Raw genomic sequence first — 21,581 nt, 5'->3', positions numbered from 1 at the left:
ACTAACCAGCCAAGGGAAGGCAAGTGGTAGAAAGATAATTCAATTATTTTCCAGCCTGGAAACCAAATTATTATCACTTCCACTGGTAGAACTAACTTGCATGAAACATCCTGGCCATAGGTACGACCTCTTTAAACTGAAAGCTCAAATTAAGATGCTGTGGTGACTGAACCGGGCTACTAAATTGAGAATCTAGCAAATAATATGCCCCATCACAGCTCTAAATAATAACACTTGGAAAAAATGGTGATATGTGGGACTCGCCATGAGACCTGTATGTAAAACGGCATGTTTGCAACACATTTATGGCAAGAACTGACAAAAACATACATGCGAGTATTATCAATTGTCTGCCTGAAGAGCTACATAACAAACTTAGTTAATTAATTGTGTCAACATACATTTGTGGTGTAATGCCAATATTTACCAGTGGATGATTTGCTATATGATATTTGGCAGCTGAAATAGCTAAAACAGAAAGTAAGAGTGCACGCCTATCAGTTAAATAAATATGGAAATTTACAGTTTTACAACTTCATTTAGCCGCAAAACAAATATGGATAAATACAGACGGAAATGCTAAAAAAAAAAAAAATACCATAAAACCGGGAGCCCCAATTATAAATCCTATTTTTTAGTTATTTGTGAGATTTATAAAAATCACAGCTAGTCTGTTTGTCTTCAATGCAGGCAACTAATTTCAGTGTTTTTTTAATGTTTCTTCAGACACAGTGTGAGAATGCTTGTATATAACATACCCCAGAAGAAAATAACGAACCAGTCTTTGTTTACAGAATAGGAGTATTATTTTTGAACCTGAACAAACCAAACTTCATTTTAATTTCAAACCAAGATTACAAACACGTTAACCTTTCATTTTAACCTGGTATTTGCAGTTTTCATTGTCAGATATTCCGGACAGGCCAGCAATGAAATACTCCCTTTCGCAGTTCCAATGGTGGACAGGATGTTCCAAGGACCCACCATTCAAAAAATGGTTTTGCTTTAAATATCACAACAAGTAATAACATCAGAGGAATTATTGAAATCCTTATGAAAAAACAATTGCACTAAAGTTTTTAGATCACTTGCTTTCAGGTGCAAACTATTAAATTCACAGCAGCATGGTTTCCATAAAAAGAATTGTCTAAACCCAGAAAAGAATATGGCTACTGGAAAAAAAACACAGTCAATAGCTTTCTTTTAAATGTATTTGTATTGCAGATGGTTACATTGATTCATCAGTATAATGCACTCTAGGTCATTGCAGCTATATGCTACAAACACTTTAACGGAGTCGTGGTTGGCTACTTACATCTTTGTGGACCAGGTTCATCTCCATCTTGTTCCACACTATCATAATCTTCACGCACTCTTGCCCTTGATCCTTCCTCTGAACAAGGAGAAAATATATCTGTTATAATACGTGTACATGGTATGCAGTTGATTGTTTTGTACATGCTAGGAAAAGAATATCTGGAAATGCTACAATCTCAGAGTTACTCTTGGTTGATTACAACTTTGCATAAAATATACTGTTAGGTGTGCATTTACAAAATAAGCGGCGCAACTGCACACCAGCACGTTGACCAAGTAAAGGAATTACATTTGCAGTGTATCTGATATAGAACACACACTAATGTAGATTACATTTGAAACATTTTTAAAGGTTATTGTTGACCGACATGCAAAAATAAGCTTCTAAATAGTTTGGCTTGGGGGCTTTAAATAGGATTTTGTTATTTTTTTTCAGTGACTTGGAAATATAGTCAGAACTGATAAATTAAAACAAAGGAGAAAATCAATATGATGAAAACTGGAATACATACTCATCAGTGAGTCTTGACTGCTAAAGTATAAACTATATTGGCAACAACAGAGAATTGATTAGTAAGAAGAGTCCTGTGCTGGTAAATAAAGGTCGAGCAATCATCCTTTTTTCTAGGCCTTTGCTAGGCCTTTGAGGCACATTTATTCGTTTAAAGTACTTTTTTTGTTTTAACCCAGTATTGAAAGTGTGTGTGTAGTTATGGGGTGGCCTTTCGCTTCCAACTTGCTGTAAATTATGAATCCGGTATACACATGGAAATTAACCATCACCTGCAATTTACAAATGGTGACATTCCTAGATGCACTGAAATTCCCAATAATCCTAAAACTGCATTTAGATTCAGGTGTTCACCTAAACAGTTAAGTCTATAAAACGACCATTCATCACTATTCCTGAAGCACGGACAGGTTCATATCATATGGACCCATATTCCATGGTCTAGGAACCTAGGACACTGGTTTCATTTATGTACATATGTGGAGTGTTCTAAACCACACCCTTGGCAAATTGCAGCATTTTTTCAATTAGCGCTGAATTAACGCTTGCAAGTTGCAGTCACAGCTTAGGTCAAAGCATCAGAATTTATCTGAAGATTGGTTTAATCCTTCCATTTAATCTTTATTTATAACCAAATTTGTTGTGCTTTTGTCCCTCCAAAGAGGCTTAGCTCATTGGCAAACCCTTGCATACTTAGGCTTACCGGCCAACAAAACTTCAACTATCCGTTTATAGGTTTGAGTTATGCAGAGGACTAAGTTACTAAGTTTATTACATGACATTTTTTATTTTTTTTATTTAGAGTTTTATAGAGCACGAACGTGACCTGATTAGGATATCAGAGCACTTCACAGGGAAGAAACAACTTTCAGTGGAAAAGAGCAAGCAATCACAACTAACGTCAGAGGGAGAAACAGAGGCAAAACACAGAGCAGGAGCAGAACAAAGGTGACTACCTCAACATCTGCCCCCTAAGGTTACACTGAAGTACACATTTTGCACCATCCTAGACAACATACAAGAGAGAATAATTTACAAATAGCAAATTGGGTAAAGCAGGCCGAACAGTGGTCAGCCTCTCAGGGAGGGGGGACATAGGCCATTAAGTTGAGTATGCAAAGATTTGCGAGCCGAGGTTATGCCCCGACGAGAGTTAATGAGTAAGCTAGGCCGCAGTTCGGTGATTGCTCTGGGTGAAGTGTTATAGCAGGAATTTGCCCATTAGAAAAATCTTGCCTTACTTCTAAAATCTTGACAAGTTTGGGATTCTTCTAATGTGTACGGCAGCATGTTCAACTTTAGGTGCAGCTCCGGAGAAAGCTCTGTTGTAGGTTTTCCTCTTCCGGAAGAAAGATGGTTTCAGCACCAGGTCCCTGGCGCTACGGGAGTGCCTGCCTCCTCCGGATAACACTATTTTCTTGGCTAGGTACGAAGGAGTCTTAGCATGTAGCGATTTGTGTGTGATACAGGACAGTTTGAGTTGGATTTTGGCTTCGTAGGGAAGCCAATTCAGTGCCTTCAGGTGTGGAGTAATGGACGAATATTTTTGACCCTGTTAAGAGTCTTGCGGCTGCGTTGAGACAGGCATTTAGGGAAGCAGTGGAGATTTTGGGCAATCCTAAGAGAGTTGTACAACCGCATTCTATCCTGGAGAGGACCAATGCCTGCCCTGCCATTTTAAGGTCCAAGTTATCTAGTAATGGTTTGAGTCTTCTTAGGTAGCTCAGGTGAAACCTGGCCTTTTTGGCGACAGTGTTTATGAGGGACCGCATATTAAGATTCTTGTCCAGCGTGACTCCAAGTAATTTGGCTGAGTCCACTAGGATCGGGGTGCAGTTCAGCACTGTGATGGACTTGGTCCATTCTAAAATGTCAGTGGAATTTTTAGGAGGGGATATTAGTAAGAATTAGTTTTTTGCTCATTACGTTTGAGTTGATTACTGGCTAACCATTGCATAGTCAGCTTTAGCGCCTTATTCATTATCTTGACCTCCTCAAGGGATGAGATTTTGATGTAGATTTGCTTGTCATCTGCTTACATAAGGAAAGAAATGTTAGCTCTAAACAGGATCACCGATAGAGGTTCCAGTTATAGGTTGAAAAAAGTAGCAGAGAGTGTTGAGCCTTGCGGAACTCCGATCGTAATCAGGGAAAGAGGATATAGGTTTCTATTAACTAATACTCTTTGAGAGCGGTTCCGCAGGAAGAATTTAAACCATTCAAAAACTGTTCCTCCTAAACCCATCCTGTTTTGGAGTCGGTCTAGTAAATTCGCATGGTGAACTGTCTCAAAACGCTGATGATAGGTCCAGAAGAATTAAGAGACAGGTTTTGTCTTGGTCTAGCGCTTGTAGGGCGTCATCCACACTATGGAGGATTGTGGTCTCAGTACTGTGATTTGACCTGAAGCCCGTCTGACATTCATCAAGAAGATTACATTTAGTGATGTGTTGGCAGAGTTGTTGATGCACTTATTTTTCAACCACTTTCGCTAGAAGTGGGATATTGGATATAGGACTGAAATTGTCCGGCACAGCCTTTACAATGGGTATGACTTGGCCTGATTTTGGATAGTCTGGTATGGAACCTTGTTTTAGGGATGCGTTGATTATTGTGGTGCAGATGGGAGAGCATCCCAGACCACATGCAATAAAAAAAAAAATCCGCTTTCTGAATCTGACAATTCTGCATCTGTTACTAGGGCTTTATCAAATATTCATCAGGGAAATCTCTTTTCTACTACAGTGAATTCCTATCCTTAGGCTTCAAGGCCTATGGTCAGAAACCATAGAAATTCAGCATTCATAGTTACCTGTGCTAACTATAACTTCCGCCCCCACAATGGACTGCTTATGACCTCACATATTAAATCACTGATGACATCTCAACTGAAATTACTATCTTACACACCATGCAGCATTCCATACACCCACACACTCACATACCCACTCACAAACCCATAAAAGTGGGCTACTCACACAGACTCACTCGTACAGGCACTCACCCACACAGATACTCACACACCCACTCACTTACTCCTACAGTTAGTAACACATGTACTCAGTCACCTAAATAGTCAGTGAGACAACCACTTAGTCTCCCATCAGGCCTCTCTCCCACTCACTCACCCATACAGGCACTCGCACACCCACTCACTTACCCATATAGCTACTCCCACACCCATACAGCGACTCACGTACCCTCAGTCATCCATACAGACACTAATGTCCCTGCTCACTCGCCCATACAGCAACTCATGCACCCTCTCATTCACCATTTACAGCCACTGACACAGCAACCCAAACACGGAGATACACAGACACTCACATAATGTATGTTTTAAGATTGAATCACTCAGTAGTACACAGAGTAAATTAACTTTTGTGATGCCTTAGTATATACGTTTAACACTCAAACTTTTAGAAAACACTCACAATCACTGGATGATTTAATCAGTGATGTCATTGACCAGGTCATGAATGATGTAATATGTGAGGTCATAAGCCGTGCATTGCAGGGGCATAAGTTATAGTTATGCTCAGCTAACTATAGCTGCTGAATTTCTATGGTTTGGTACGAGTTAAATCTGAGCCCAACTATAACGTCCCTGTAACCTTTATTTTTGAATATTATATATATACGTAAAGTTACTCATGCCGCAGCGCAAGAAGACGCCTGCACTCCAGGAGATTGTCATGAAAAGATTCAACTCGGCGGCGCGTTTCGACCTGTCCGGTCTTTGTCAAAGCCATTTTAACAATAATGAAAGTGCCCCATTTTCCATAACCACAGATCAGTGACATAAATCAAACAGAGACAAAAGACTTGTGGGAACTCACTCCACACATGTGTATTATCAAGAGGAAAACTAATTAGTTTAAGCATGTTTACATATATACAGTAAAAAAAAAAAAAAAATTAAAAAGGAGAACGATTACTTTGTGGATCAAATTCAATCATACCGCTTCCCTTCAGGTTTCTTTGTCCAATTTAAACACACGTGTTGTTAAGTACATATTAGTTTTCTACGCGCTTATGATTATACTTACCTCTGCAACATGCAATGCCGGAATTAAATTCACAAATAAGGAGGGAACCAATTTCATATTTGCTGGCCACTGCCATATAAATACAAGATCAGAGTAATGTACACTGAATTTATATGTGAATAATTATCAAAATATTCGCCTAGTCATTGGTTAATGGCAGACGGTGAGAAATGATTTTCTCACTTAACTTTTGCTTCACCTATCTTCAAGGAGTTTGCTTGCTTAACAATGGGTGAGGTTATACGAAAGAGGTTGGGTGTGGCCAGGATTCTGTTTGATGAGAAGGACACTCGCCTGGAATCGAATACAGCAGGAGGGGCTACGGGTTTCTCTGATGGAGCGAGAACACTGAAACAAGGTTTGTTTCTCTATGAGAGGCTGTGTAATAAAGAACTTAACAGAAGCTGGGAGGTTATTTCACTCGACAACTATATTGAGGTAGGTAGAGTGCCAAGGTATGTGTATCCTCATTGCTCCTACCTACCAGAATCCTAGCCTTAAAGTACTCGAGGACTGGTCACTTCTGACGGCATCAACATGCAAAAAGATGCTTTGGCTATTGTAGAAATATGCAGCCGTGGAATTGGAACAAGTGTTAAAGCAGATTAAAAAGTTGAAGGAATCTCTAGACAAGCACCCTATGCAGGAAGAAGTTCAGAATTTTCTGAAAGAGATGGAAGGGCGACTATCCAAATATGAAGAGCGGATTAAATTTTAAAAAAATTAAAAAAGGGAGGTGGAAATTAATTCGGGACAAGAATGATTATGCGACTGGCCATGTCCTTACATTTGGGAAGAAATATGATGCAGCACGGAGAGAATTCAGATGTACGGATTCCCTGAGGCAACATGTACGGATTCCCTGAGGCAACAAGAACTTGTGACCTCAGAATCAAGTTCAGATGCTGCATCTGATCTATTATGAAAATCTCCTGGAGTTTGGGTGTCTTCTTGAGCCGCGGCATAAGTAACTTTACACATTATTACATGGGCCCCGCGCCAGTCTTGTCTCGCAACAACCACATATGGTGGAGAGGTCGGAAGAACTGCAGGGAGCAGTTTGCTGGATATATATATATATTTGTGAATATCTCGAGCTGCCAGATCGCAAGAAGAGTCGCACTCAGGATTTCAATTTTGGAGTTGTATTTAAGGACTTGATGCGTTTCGACAGCACGGTCTTTGTCAAAAAGAGATATATATAGGTGGATTTGTAAAGCGTGGCTAATCACCAGCTGCTGCTGGTCGGGGGTAATTCGAATAACCAGATCTTGAGTCCTCTTCTGAATTCCAGCAAGGAAGATTAGGTCCGTAGGTGAAATGGGAGCTTGTTACAAGCGGAAAGGTGGGTGAGGAAAAGGGATGCACAGTGTAGGTGTTTGGATGGGAGGTGGAAATTAAGTTGGTGGTAGATGTTGTACTCTGGCCCTAGGTTGTGGACGGCTTTTAAGGTGAGGATCAATATCTTAAACTGGCATCTTTCGTGCACAGGGAGCCAGCAGAGCTACTTGAGGTGAGGGTGACGTGGGTTCGCTAGGGGAAGTCAAGGATGAGCTTTGCTGCAGAGTTCTGTATTGTGTGTAGCCTCTTGCGGAGTTGTGGGGCGATACCTGCATAGAATACGCTGCTGTAGTCCAGTCGGCTGGAGATCAGGGCTTGTGTGAAGGTGCGTCCAGAGCCAATGTTGACTCTCTTGAAAATCTTGAGGAGCATGCAAAGGGTGAAGAAGCAGGAGGGAGAGGCAGTGTTGATCTGTTTTGTCATGGTTAGCGTATTGTCTAGGATGATGTCATGGTTGCTGGCGTGGCTAGTCGGTGTGTGTGGGGGGGTCCTAATTCGGAGGGCCACTTGTTGTGGAGGAAGCCCGTCAGGGAGTCGCAGAGTTCATGTGAGGGTGTGATGTTTTCAGTAGCTGATGGGTGGGAGAACCCCCTGATGTGGAAGAGCTCCTTGCTGTGATTGGAGCTTGCGGTCGGCCAGGACTCTTCTTTACGCCCTTTTTTAGGTCTCGCTAAGACAGCGAAAGCTGTCTCTTTGAGACATTTTGTAAGTGGGTTTTCAAAAGTGCTACCCACATGGTTTTGCTGGCATAGAGCTTGAGTGCACAATGGCGTGCACGTGCACAGCTGCTCCTTGCATTCCCCCCTCCCTTCTCACCCAGCCCTTTGATGCTCTGCTCGCATCTCCCTCCTCCCTGGGCGTGAAGGGAGACAGAGCCATCCTGCTTGATTAATGGCTTTGCATTCCCATGTGATCCCGCAGTAAACATGCCCGAGGCGCCAGCCGAGCACAAGGCACACGGAGACATTCTCTTTACCCTCGTTAGTCCCCGTATCTCTATTTCCTTCAGAAGCTCTTGCTTTTCCTACCTTTCTGCCCAGAGATTTGCTTGCCAGCACTGCGTGTTTACTGAAGCTGCTACTTTCTTTTCGATTTTGCTCATACCTCTTTCAGCTGATCCTATTTTTCATGGTCTCCCCTATGTGATAGCCCTGATTCTCCTGGTCTTCCACCTCCCTCCTCCTCTTATTCCTCTCAATGTATTATTTCTGCGATTCCCTTTTCCTCCTTGTCTCCATTCGTCTTCTCTCTTTCTTCCCCATTTGCCTTTGTATTACGCTCATTTTATTTTCGCCACGCTTTTGTTCAGTAAGAGCAACTTTTTTCAGAAATGAAAGGGTACTTTATTGTGTGCTTTTTCCAACATAGCTAGTCAATTTTGTCTCGAGAAGAATAACTAGTTAAAAATATAAACAAGCATTTACAATGCAACGGTCTCGGCATTGTTAAAGTTGGAGCTATTGGCATTGCTCATGACATTATTTTTGTTTATGTTTTTAAAACATTTAAAGAAACGGCATTGTTATTTACAATGTCAATAGCTTAATCACTCTGAAAAGCGAGATTTATTATGCGAGCATTATTTGGGAAGTTTGGCAAATCCATAATTATGAGGAAAACTGCTGCAGCATCGCAAAATGCCAGTGGCCCAGACTAATATGCATGATTAGTATTTGGATTCCATGCCCATTCCTTATTTGTCCTCTCTGCTGAAACTGCTGTCTGAAGTGTCAAATGTTATTAATACTAAACAAAAATCGCACTGCCGTGCCAGGGCCAGACTTGGCGTGGATAATGATTGTTTGAAAAGGGAACTTTGAAAGGATACGAACTTGACCAATTCTGGTTTCAAAATATAAGAGAACACTGTAGAGGCATGCGTCTACCGACTGTTCTATATAATTTGGGATATATTTCTTAATCTGTCGAGTTCAGCCACTGCATGATTATATTGTTGTCTCTTTTTGAAACTCAGGAGCAGTAACATTGTCGTGGTGTCACTAGGGCTTCAAGTGGATGCTTTTTCAATATTATATACAAGCCACAGTTACTGCTAATTTATCTTATGCAACTAACAACGATTGACAAAGCCAATAGTTCTAACTTGTTGTAGGTATCATGTTACTTGTTGCATCATTATGCCTGGATGCAATGACAAAAGAGACAGCAAAATACAAGTCGTATAGACCCCGCGCAACACCGCCCCCCACCCATTTTTTTTTATCCCACTTAAAGCCCTGGGTAGGATACTCAACAACAGGGCCGAACTGGAACCCCAAAGTAGGCCTGGCAATTATGTCGGACCAGCTGGAGGGTCATGGGGGAGGTTAACTGTGAAGCACTTTTGCTACAGGAAACGCCCGATGCCCGGGCAAGCCAGCCCGGCCCTGCTCAACAACCCCGTTCTGTCCCGCATTTACCTGTGATCAGGCGCGCAACACCCATTGAACTCAAAGGGCTTCAGCCCCCCCCCCGTCGTGTGTGGCAGCCCGGGATGAGACCGCTTCCCGGGCAGACACAAAGCCGCACCCGAGCACTTCACAGGTCTTAACATTTAGAGACCCATGAAGAGACAGGGGAAAATGGAGACAGCGGGAAAAATACCACTAACGTTATTTACCAAATTGGATTCACTTCCCTGAAACATTTACCAAGCCATCGTAGGGGGTATCGTTGCGAACAATTGGTCCCTTTTCTAGGCAAAGATGAATTGCCCTGAGCATTTACAAGATGCCCCTCCTACAATACTACTTTTTCGGTGACTGATCTTTGCATAGTTTATGAATGTTTTTGGGTGACGGGCGCGTTGTGTGGGGAAATGTAGCGCCTCGACTGAGCTTTTATTTTGCTTTGCTCCACGGATTTAGCCGTAGACTACCCGGGGCTAATTCTGCAGTTCGAACAGGTTGTGAATTTAAGCGGCAGCTAAGACTTAAGGGCCTTCAACCCCCTTCTGATCCACCCATATAACCTACAGAAGAAACTACATTTCTCAGGCCTAATATTCTGCCGCAGGGCTGCCAAATAAACTTAACTGAATTCCTGGAGATTAATTCCGGGTTAGGCCACAAAGATAAAGAGGTGGTTGTGGATCACATTCCCCCCCCCCGTGCGATTTAAACAGGAGGAATTTTCAGGTTGCATCAACTGGGGGAAGGCTGGTTTGGCTTTGTGTACCGAAGAGGTCTAGAAGTTACTTTGTCTGACCTTGCCACAGAACGGCTAGGCTGGATTGATAGTTTACATGTTCATTTTTTATGCAGGGTTTTGAAGTCGATAGAAGAAATTGCTTAGGCGGCGCACCTTACTTTCAAACGTAATTCGGTGGATATTCACAAACCAAGATTAGGAACCGCAGTGCTACAGCACCGTCAAACGGTTCTCTTCCAATATTTAATTTGGGGTTGCGTTACTCGTGTCCCTGCATTTTCGTATGATGGCGGGACAGTGAGCGCAACAATACCATATTACGCTGGCGCTTTCAAATCTCCTGGTCCATTCCCATCTGCTTTAGATTCTGGTCCCTCTGCAGGGCAAGAGCTTGATGGTTCGTCACGTACACATCCCAAACAGTCTGCTGACTGCTGCGTGCATAATGTGGCACCCTACCAGTTCTTACGCAGCGTAAATGAATCTAGATGCAACACAAGACATGCACCTATAACAAGCCTGGACAGTGCTTTGCAAATGGATGAATGTACTCTAAAAAAGCCGAGAATTGGATGTCCCTATATTCTGAACAACTTTTTGACCAACTGAGGGACACTGCACGAAACTCGCACTGCCTCGAGTCTGAACACCAGAGCGCGCTCTCGGAGGCTCATTTCAACAGTAATGCCAGAGGAAAATAAAATTTACAGAAACATTAGTGGGAACAGCGAATACTAAGAGTGCAAGATTAGTAAAACGTGAAATATAAACGGACGCTAAATAACTGACCTGGATTACATGAATTGTTCAGAAATAGTCCGTGCTTTTCCCCAGTAAAGGTAAGGACAAGACAATGGGGATCCGTTTACTTGTTCGTTCTAAAATGCTACAGGGTCTGGGACTCTGGCCGTGTTTTTTTAGGCAAGGCAGCACTCGTACAGTGAAAAACAAGTAAAGAGGAACAAGCCGAGGGCACCGGAAGACACCACCGCCTTTCTCCGAGGCAGAGCAGAAATGCCTCGGAGAAATGCAGCGTCCTTTTCGGATTCGGGGGCGTGTTTTGCTGTTATCTCCTCCAGCCCCCCGATCCGAAAAGGACGGGGCATGATCGGAGTAACGGGACCTCTTCTCCAATGGCTGGCCAGCATTGAAGAGGCCAGCCAATGGAGAACAGGGGAGAAGAGGGGCGGGTTCAAGCCCCTCTTCTCCAAAACATTAAATCTCTCGACTTCGGTTCTGCCTTCGGCAGACCGGATGGTCCCGAGACCTAAACATTAAATCTCTCGACTTCCGGTTCTGCCTTCGGCAGACCGGATGGTCCCGAGACCTAAAAAGGAATCCAAATACCTCCTAACATATTCCACCTTCAAACTTTTCACAGAGCGCACACTCTGCCACATGTACAGCTCGGGAATAGTTTTGTTTGGAATGCAATAAGTAACAGAGTAATTGTAGGCACACACTTTTAATTTTGTATGGCGCCTGAAAATGTTATTTCACTTTGTTTTTGTAACCGTAATTTTGTAGTGAGGTTGAGCGATAATCACGAAGAGTCTCTGTTTAGATGTTGGGCCCCTCATGGCAAACAAGTTATATGCCATGCTGCTGCTCTGTAGACCAAGTTTAGCAAGGTGTGCTCTGTTGCAAAAGGGCCCATCCCCCCTCCAGGAAGCTTTTCCTGTCTTTCGCCGTCTTCTGGGGGTTTTCAGGGACAAGTCTCTTGTCATGCTAATTAACCTTTTGAAATGCACAAACACGCATTTGCACTTATACGAACAGCCATCCTGAAGTTCTGCTCTGAATGCTGCTTTTCGGTTTCTACTCTCTCAAAAGTAATCGTACTAATAGACATTTTGGAGTTTCTTATAAACATTTCCCTGTTTAAGGAGTAGAAAATATATATATTGTAGGGTGGATTGGAATTTAGTGTTTAATGTATCTGCTTTGCAGTGGGTGCATTAAGCTGCATTGAATTTTCAAACTTTCCCAATTAAACATTTAAAAAATCATGCATGTCTGGAAAAAATGCATAATGCGATTTTGTTTGAGACAATATTTATTGAACCACTCTAGTCTTGCAATCTTCCCTACTGGGGGGGATGTGCGCCTCTTCTAAAGTAAACACCTTTCAACAGAGCAGTAGTGCGTGCGCGCTTCACCTGAACGGAGACAAAAAGGATCGAAGGCCTCTAAATAGAAGCGGTCTCCAAAAACAGACTTTCTCTCAGCGTACCTTAAGGCTTACAATAACTTCCAGGTGCACATGTAACTATAATGCACAAATGGCAGAGGTGATATCATTTAACAAAGTATTAATGCTGCCTCTTCTTCTAAAGAGAAGGATAAGCAAAATAATTCAGAACCTGTTTATTTCTAGCAATTCCCAAACCGGACAGTTTATGGAAACATCCCACAGCAATTCGTTTTTCCCTTGGATATGCTTTATTTACATATTGACTTTATGATATGCAAAACTCTCTTGTTGCTAATGTCGTAAGAAACGTAGCTGCAGACAAACATCCTGCTAAGTGTGCTTTGCTACGAACTCAGCCTCCAAACTGTAAGCAATTTCAAGATTTGGAGCACCCCAACAAGAGCGTTGATTCATGCCATCCTTATCTAAATTGCCCCATACATTCTATTTTGCGGAGAGCTGCTGCATATAAAAATATTACTAAAACAGTAAAAACCTCTGCTCTCTTTTTTCTCTGAAACGTGACTGCTACAGGTAAGGACACCTAAATCTGTGAAGCATTTAGGTTCCTGGACAGTACATTTATTTTGTATCTTGTTCCGCAACGCTTTCCATGAGTTGAAATATTCATAATGCCAAATAAGAACAAGCATTGGCATAGCCAATAGGTCTCACCTTTGGGACCTTATAAGTATTCAATTATGCAACACAATATCCTTGGTGCAACATAAACTGTTGCATAGCTAAACACTTATAATGTCCCAAAGGCGAGACCTATTGGCTATGCCAATGCTTGTTTTTTTTGGATTGGTGGTATTGAGGGAGGTTTTGAAATCGGTTTGGTCTGAAGGTTCTTTGCTGGTGCACCATCTCCTTTCGGGTTTTTTGCATGAACGCTAGGAGGTTCTTAATTTGTTCGTGTTCCATCACATACACACACATATATTCAGACTTGACCTGGTGAGGATTTTTGACATTGTACCATCTAAAATGGATGGGCTATTTCCAATAGGTATGTGAATGTCCACCACTACTGGCAAAATAAACTTATGTCTCATAATAAAAACCAATTAAATGCAACATAAATACTGTATCCGGATGGTCTTATTTCAGTCAATGGAGCACTTTATATATAAAAAATACTCAAAACGTATAAAACGAAATGTGTTCATTTCTGCAGATTTTTCTAATGCTCACATTTGGAAGCCAGAATAGGGATTTTATACACTCTGCAGCACTTATCATAAGATAGGCTAGAGGTGAACTTGGCATTGCATAGAACCTCTGATACCGAGCTACAAAAGATACAACAGATAGAAGATTCGGTGTGCTTCCCGAAACTAGAAGGCATTAATAGCGTAAAGAGTACAGGAGATGAGAGCAGAGCCTCTACTCTCTACATAGATGACCATGTTTTAAAAAATGTATTATAGGATCCAGGGTGTGGGATAGGCTATGGTAGAAAAGGAGGATTGCTTTAGAGATGCTGACAGGCGAATCATCGACTAATGAGTGGGTTGATTCAGGACTAACTGCATCGAGTAAGATGTAAGTTGTACATGGCAGAGCATATAAGTGTTGAAACTAAAGATATATAATTGTTGCAGCCACCTATTTGTTACTATGGTAAGGTATTAGACTTGGAGATGTCACATTCAACCTAATAATTGTATTGACTAAGTAATTATCATGGCAGTTCTTACATGACATGTGTAGAAGAACAGTACATAACAGTGAACTTATTGTAAAATATTAACAATTGTGTATGTGTGTAATACTTCTGCAGCTTGGGATGGGTCACCAAATAAATCACTTGTAAATAAGAGATACGACAAGTATGTCTCATTCATAACACTCCTATCCAAAACAAAAAGACACTGAGAGGGTCACCAGAAACTGGTTTTAATTTTTCCCAAAAAGATCCGTTTTCTTATGGGGCTAGGAATAATACAGAGTTCGACGAAAAGAAAAAATACAAAAATATAGGTTAGTCCCTTATTAGACAGCCTGAATGTGTATGCGTGTTGGGGAGAAGGAATCGATGAGTGCAAGGTGATATAGAAGAAGAAAGGACCAACTCTCACCTGAACCAAAGCCTCTTCCTTTCCTCTTCTTTGCTTTTTCCTTTAGCTTGTGAATACTTTCTGTAAAATTTAAGGAAGGTATTTCGTAAACATCATTAGTGAACTATAAACACAGAAAATGTATATTAAAAAAAACAGTTATACTTACCTGAATAACTTTCACTCTTGAACCAGAGACAAAAGCATGGGTATTTGAAACTCAACACCACCAAAAACAAATTTTCAAAAGACCTTTTCACAGAGAAGTGCCCTGGCTATTTCAAAGGAATGAAGCATTTTGAGCCAGTATTGGCAAAGATGTGTTTCCCTCCAAAATATGTTTTATGTTACTTTGGGAACAAACTGTGAACAATTAAGTAACATGATCTTCAATTGAGGTTTTTTCAAATGAAGGCCAAGAGTTATCTAAATAAATAGAATGTCATGGTACCTTTGGAGGTTCTCCAAAAATTTACACAGTTGGGACAGTTGGCAGGTCACCTACACAAAGATCGCCACAATCGAGGTGGCAAGGGAACCTGGTTGATTTTAGGATGGGAAAGTCACCTGGCAAGAAATTATGAACTGTGGCAGTGGAGATCATTTGGCATGTAAAGTGGAAGTTATGTGTGCCAGATCAAGTGGCAGAGGAAGGGTGGGGGACTGCAGGTCATCTAGCAGGTGCAGGCGAGCATGAACCACAGGTTACCCTAACGGTGAAGGGTGAAGCAAAGTCAGGTCACTCGTCAGGAAAAGGCAAGGGTGGATGGCATGTCAACCAGTAGGGTAGAGAACAGGCCAAATGGCTAGTCACATAGCAGCAAAAAAAGGAAGAATTGATTGCCAGATCACCTAGCAAGGAAAGAGAAAGGGGTTGAACGCCAGGTCGCCCAGCAAGGAAAGAGGACAAATAACGATACCTTCCTGTGCCTTACTCACGGACATGGAGATCAATCTGCAGACTACATTTGGCTCCACCCCATATTCTCCTCAAAAGATGACATTAACTCAAATCCTTCTTCAAGCTAGTGCAGAAGTGGTCATCAAGAACATACATTAAACCCAGCACCACTGCCATTTAGGTTGTGTTATTCATCAACACTTCCAAACTCAGAAAAGTTTGGTTAACTGATGATGTAGAATGCTTTATTCATCAGCAGTCATAACTGATTCACCCCCGGAACAGAGCTCATCTTCAAGGCGAACATTGTCTAGGCAAGCACAGCAGGATGATATCTGCTCTCCCTACTGATAAAAGTGAAACCATTCTTCCAGAAATAGACTTCCAAATATCAGTGCCAACGGCTGGATCTATTGTAATACTCAACGAACGACCTGTGCCCCTCAACAGCATTGTACATGCTTCTGCACACCTCAGAAGTTTGATTTATTTCAATCGAATCACAACATGCAAGAATTTACATGGGCTCTTATTCCAGGACATCATCTTCAGGAATTAGCCACTTTAGGCAGGCTACATCATACCAGTATATCACCATTTTTTTTATGAAAATTAGCAACAAAGGCAAAAAAATAAAATATATAGAATGTAGACCTTCTGAATCTATGCACCAAAGATATGCAAGAGCATTCACACCGGCACCCAAATTATTGCAAAACTCATAAAATTCAGAAGGAAGCTAAAAACTCATCAATTCAAGAAACTGTGCCCTTCGTCTTACCTGCCTCCCTACAAAATACCTTGAACCTTAGAGCCCCAGTCCACTGTTCACTGCACAGGTGAATTTCAACAGGGATTGTGCTATACAAAGGTCTCACCAACAGTGGATTAGTAGGTTGGGCGTAACCGGCAGGGGAAAAGGTCAACCACAGAAGGCACGTTGGCCAGCAGGGCACAGGGTGGGAGTTTGACAGGGCAAGGGGTGGCCAGCATGTCGGCCTGAAAGCGGGTGGGTGCAGTCGACACGTCAGCCAGCAGGGCAAGGCAGCAGATTGACCGGCAGAGGCAATTCACCCGCAAGGAATGACGAGGGATGAGGGCAATTACCTGGCATGGAAAGCCGAAGGATGAGGGCAAGTCACCCGGCAGAGAAAGGCAAGGAACACCCACATTTACATGAGGGCATGTCCCGCGGCAGGGAAAGCCGAGGTATGAGGGCAAGTCACCCGGCAGGGAAAGCCGAGGGATGAGGGCAAGTCACCCGGCAGGGAAAGCCGAGGGATGAGGGCAAGTCACCCGGCAGGGAAAGCCGAGGGATGAGGGCAAGTCACCCGGCAGGGAAATCCGAGGGATGAGGGCAAGTCACCCGGCAGGTAAAGCCGAGGGATGAGGGCAAGTCACCCGGCAGGTAAAGCCGAGGGATGAGGGCAAGTCACCCGGCAGGGAAAGCAGAGGGATGAGGGCAAGTCACCCGGCAGGGAAAGCAGAGGGATGAGGGCAAGTCACCCAGCAGGGAAAGCGAAGGGATGAGGGCAAGTCACCCAGCAGGGAAAGCGAAGGGATGAGGGCAAGTCACCCAGCAGGGAAAGCGAAGGGATGAGGGAAAGTCACCCAGCAGGGAAAGCGAAGGGATGAGGGCAAGTCACCAGGCAGGGAAAACCGAAGGATGAGGGCACGTCACCCGGCAGGGAAAGGAGAGGGATGAGGGCAAGTCACCCAGCAGGGAAAGGAGAGGGATGAGGGCAAGTCACCCAGCAGGGAAAGCGAAGGGATGAGGGCAAGTCACCCAGCAGGGAAAGCGAAGGGATGAGGGCAAGTCACCCAGCAGGGAAAGCGAAGGGATGAGGGCAAGTCACCCAGCAGGGAAAGCGAAGGGATGAGGGCACGTCACCCGGCAGGGAAAACCGAAGGGATGAGGGCACGTCACCCGGCAGGGAAAACCGAAGGGATGAGGGCACGTCACCCGGCAGGGAAAACCGAAGGGATGAGGGCACGTCACCCGGCAGGGAAAACCGAAGGGATGAGGGCACGTCACCCGGCAGGGAAAACCGAAGGGATGAGGGCACGTCACCCGGCAGGGAAAGGCGAGGGATGAGGGCACGTCACCCGGCAGGGAAAGGCGAGGGATGAGGGCACGTCACCCGGCAGGGAAAGGCGAGGGATGAGGGCACGTCACCCGGCAGGGAAAGGCGAGGGATGAGGGCACGTCACCCGGCAGGGAAAGGCGAGGGATGAGGGCACGTCACCCGGCAGGGAAAGGCGAGGGATGAGGGCACGTCACCCGGCAGGGAAAGGCGAGGGATGAGGGCACGTCACCCGGCAGGGAAAGGCGAGGGATGAGGGCACGTCACCCGGCAGGGAAAGGCGAGGGATGAGGGCACGTCACCCGGCAGGGAAAGGCGAGGGATGAGGGCACGTCACCCGGCAGGGAAAGGCGAGGGATGAGGGCACGTCACCCGGCAGGGAAAGGAGAGGGATGAGGGCACGTCACCCGGCAGGGAAAGGCGAGGGATGAGGGCACGTCACCCGGCAGGGAAAGGCGAGGGATGAGGGCACGTCACCCGGCAGGGAAAGGCGAGGGATGAGGGCACGTCACCCGGCAGGGAAAGGCGAGGGATGAGGGCACGTCACCCGGCAGGGAAAGGCGAGGGATGAGGGCACGTCACCCGGCAGGGAAAGGCGAGGGATGAGGGCACGTCACCCGGCAGGGAAAGGCGAGGGATGAGGGCACGTCACCCGGCAGGGAAAGGCGAGGGGTGAGGCCACGTCACCCGGCACGGAAAAGCGAGGGGTGAGGGCACGTCACCCGGCAAGGAAAAGCGAGGGGTGAGGGCAGGTCACCCGGCAAGGAAAAGCGAGGGGTGAGGGCACGTCACCCGGCAAGGAAAAGCGAGGGGTGAGGGCACGTCACCCGGCAAGGAAAAGCGAGGGGTGAGGGCACGTCACCTGGCAGGGAAAGGGGAGGGGTGAGGGCACATCACTTGGCAGGGAAAGGCGAGGGATGAGGGCACATCACTTGGCAGGGAAAGGCGAGGGATGAGGGCACATCACTTGGCAGGGAAAGGTGAGGGATGAGGGCACATCACTTGGCAGGGAAAGGCGAGGGATGAGGGCACATCACACGGCAGGGAAAGTCACCCGACAGGTAAATCAGAGGGATGAGGGCAAGCCACCCGGCAGGAAAATCAAAGGGATGAGGGCAGCCACCCGGCAGGAAAATCAAAGGGATGAGGGCAAGCCACCCGGCAGGAAAATCAAAGGGATGAGGGCAAGCCACCCGGCAGGAAAATCAAAGGGATGAGGGCAAGCCACCCAGCAGGGATGAGGGCAAGCCACCCAGCAGGGGGAAGGGATAGCTGAGGGAAAGTCACTAGGCAGGGAAGGGAATGGAGTAGGGTCAAGTCACCCAGCATAGTAAGTGGATGTTTGAGTGCAAGTCAAGAGGGAGGGGACGACTGGGGGAAAGGGATAGCTGAGAGCAAGTCGCACACAGAGGAAATGAGAGTGGGGTGGATGGAGGGTCAACTAGGAGGTGACATTTTTGTATGGAAGGTGAACCCACGAGGGATCGGGGTCACGGGCAGTAGGTCACCTCACTCCAGAATGTAAATCAGTACACAAGCAAGAGTGTGTATAGCAGCGCACCCACAGTGGAATGGATCTGTGAAAGACAAGTCAACCAAAAAGTAAAGGGAAATATGGATATGGGAGCAAGGCCACAAAGTCACCAGCAAGAAAGTAGCGGGGGCGGTTAGAGGGCTTCTGGTCACTCCTATGAGGAACGAAAGTGAGGAACAGGAGCATAGGCCAACCCATCAGCTTGATTGTAAGGGGGGGGGGGGCGTTGGGACGCCCTGTAAGAGGGGTGGAGGTATGTCAGTTAGTTTGTCTCCGTATAACATGAAATTGGGTCAGGAACCCTTTTCACGGAGAGTTAAGTATCTACGTGATCTCCATTACTTTAATAAAAGTGTCGAGCGAGGCGTTTTAACACTCCGAACAGGGATATAGTCACCGACTCGGAGTAGGAAATAACTGAAAACCCGCATGGAGTAAGCCACCATCCCGTGTACATAGATAATCCCTGCAAGCCAAGTGGCAGGAGTCACCCCCGTGGATGAATAGCCAGTCCACGCGTCAAGGAAGATGTCAAAGACCAGGGGGAAGTAAAGAAAATGCAGTGGAAAAGGCAGCAGCAAGGAATAGGAAAATTACACCCTTCAAAGTAAGGAGGGACTGGACAAGGAGGGAGCCGCAAGGAAACTCTCCAAGAGAATGAATGGAGATTTCTTTTTTTACAGATTTATAAAACGCAAACTCGAACCCGGAGATATTGGACCACCAGTTACGCTACACAAGGGCACATTCGTTTTTGGTAGGCACCGGGATTTGCCCGTTGAGCCGAGGCTCGAACCTGGTTCCCCAGCTCCAAAGTCGGCAGCTCTGGCCGTAAGACCACATACTCTCGCCGGATAGAGATGGACGTGATCTTCGATGAATGATGAGAAGGAAAATACCTAACACAATTAAGTGAATTCCGGACAATACCTACGCAATTCCTTAGTTTTCCTCACTTACCGTCACCATCCTCATCCATGGCAAAGTCCTCGCCACTCGCCTCGTGAAGGTCTAGTACGTCAGCCATCTTCAGGCAAAGTTAAAACCGCCGCCTGAAAAGTAACTGCACAGACCCAAATAAGAACCGACAGAAACAAGTGTGAAAGCTGCAGCAAACTAGTAGAAACTGACGAAGGGCTTAACCCGGAAACTACTAAGTTAACACCGGAAGGTAAAAACCAAGGAAGAAAAGGAAAGAGCGGCTAGACCAATGAGAGAAAGGTTCACGAGGACTGATTAAAAAACACGAAGAATAGAGCGCTAACTTCCTTATTTAATTGGTTTTATTCCGCACCATCCTGCTGCTTGCAACAACTTTAGAATGTATTATTCGGCCTGTCATTAGGTTGAACTCGTAATCAACAATTGGGCCGTGGTCATTTGTAGTAGTATTAGTAAAGGACCGTAAGAAAGGATGCGAGGGAGGATGTGGCCTGATGACTAGAGCGATCTACCTCGAAGCAGGGGAAGGAGGTTCGATCCTCAGCAGGGACGCTCAACGTCCTGTGATTATGCACAAATCGCTTAATTTCCTTGTGCCTAACAAGAAATGAATGTGTCTATCTAACGCAACTGGTGCTCATGTAAAGCGCTCTGATACCTCATAGTTGCCATCATTTGAAAAAAAATTCCAGGGAAGTTTTCCAGCACAGCTATTTAAAAAAAAAATTATTTTAATTTTATTTAGTGCATTTTTCTAAAGCGCAGGCATTTCCCGAAGCGAGAGCGAGAGCGCTGTACAATAGAGCTAGTTACGTTACAAGAGAAAAGTGGTACAAAATAGAACATTACAAAGAAAAACAGGAGACTAAAAATGAAGGGTACACAAACACAAAATCCAACACAGCACGCAGGGGTGAGGAATGTACAGGAATAAATACAAATTTACAAAGTAGAGCGAACTTCCAAGAGGGGCCTGAGAATGAAAGTATTAGTTCTGAAAGTGTCTTTGGAAGAGAAGAGATTTGAGATCAGCTTTGAAGATCTCGGTAGAGGAGGTGGCACGGAGCAATCGGGGAAGTGAGTTCCAGATTCTCACCGCATTGCCTGAGAAGGATTGCACCATCAATCTTTCCCTTTTGAAGATGGGGGGCTCAAGCAGAAGATTTTCCGCATTGCGAGAGGGTCGAGAGCCTCCGGACAATACCAATTTATTTGCCAGGTAACAAGGGGAGGACGTGTGCAAGGCTTTGTGTGATGCAGGCAGTTTTGTAAATATATCTTGCCTCGATCGGAAGCCATCGAACAGAGGACAGGATAGGAGTGACGTGGTCGCTTCGTTTAGACCCTGAAATGAAGCGAGCTGCTGAATGGAGGATGGATTTGAGAGGGGAGAGGTGGGATTTGGGTAGGCCCGTCAGAAGATAATTGCAATAATTCAGTCTTGAGAGAACCAGCGATTGTACTAAGGTTTTTAAGTCTTTCTCCGGGAAGAACC

The 21,581-nt window shown here is 44.8% G+C and overlaps 1 protein-coding gene across 1 annotated transcript in view; it reads right to left on the bottom strand.

Moving 5' to 3' along the window:
* The window catches only part of LOC146772862 (RNA-binding protein 8A), a 31,829-nt gene extending 11,538 nt beyond the window's left edge, over positions 1-20,291 (bottom strand). The window contains exons 1-3 of the mRNA XM_085637495.1: positions 20,105-20,291; positions 14,647-14,706; positions 1,316-1,393 (exon numbers count right to left, since the gene is read on the bottom strand). Of these exons, the coding sequence (XP_085493621.1) occupies positions 1,316-1,393; positions 14,647-14,706; positions 20,105-20,171 (205 nt within the window). The 5' untranslated portion in view covers positions 20,172-20,291. The remainder of the gene's footprint in view (positions 1-1,315; positions 1,394-14,646; positions 14,707-20,104) is intronic.
* Positions 20,292-21,581: the final 1,290 nt, after the last annotated feature.

The sequence above is a fragment of the Triturus cristatus genome, chromosome 12 (genome assembly GCF_964204655.1).
Source record: "Triturus cristatus chromosome 12, aTriCri1.1, whole genome shotgun sequence".
Lineage (NCBI taxonomy): Eukaryota > Metazoa > Chordata > Amphibia > Caudata > Salamandridae > Triturus > Triturus cristatus.
Note: the sequence above shows the minus strand (reverse complement) of the source record. Positions and strands in the feature narration are given on the sequence as shown.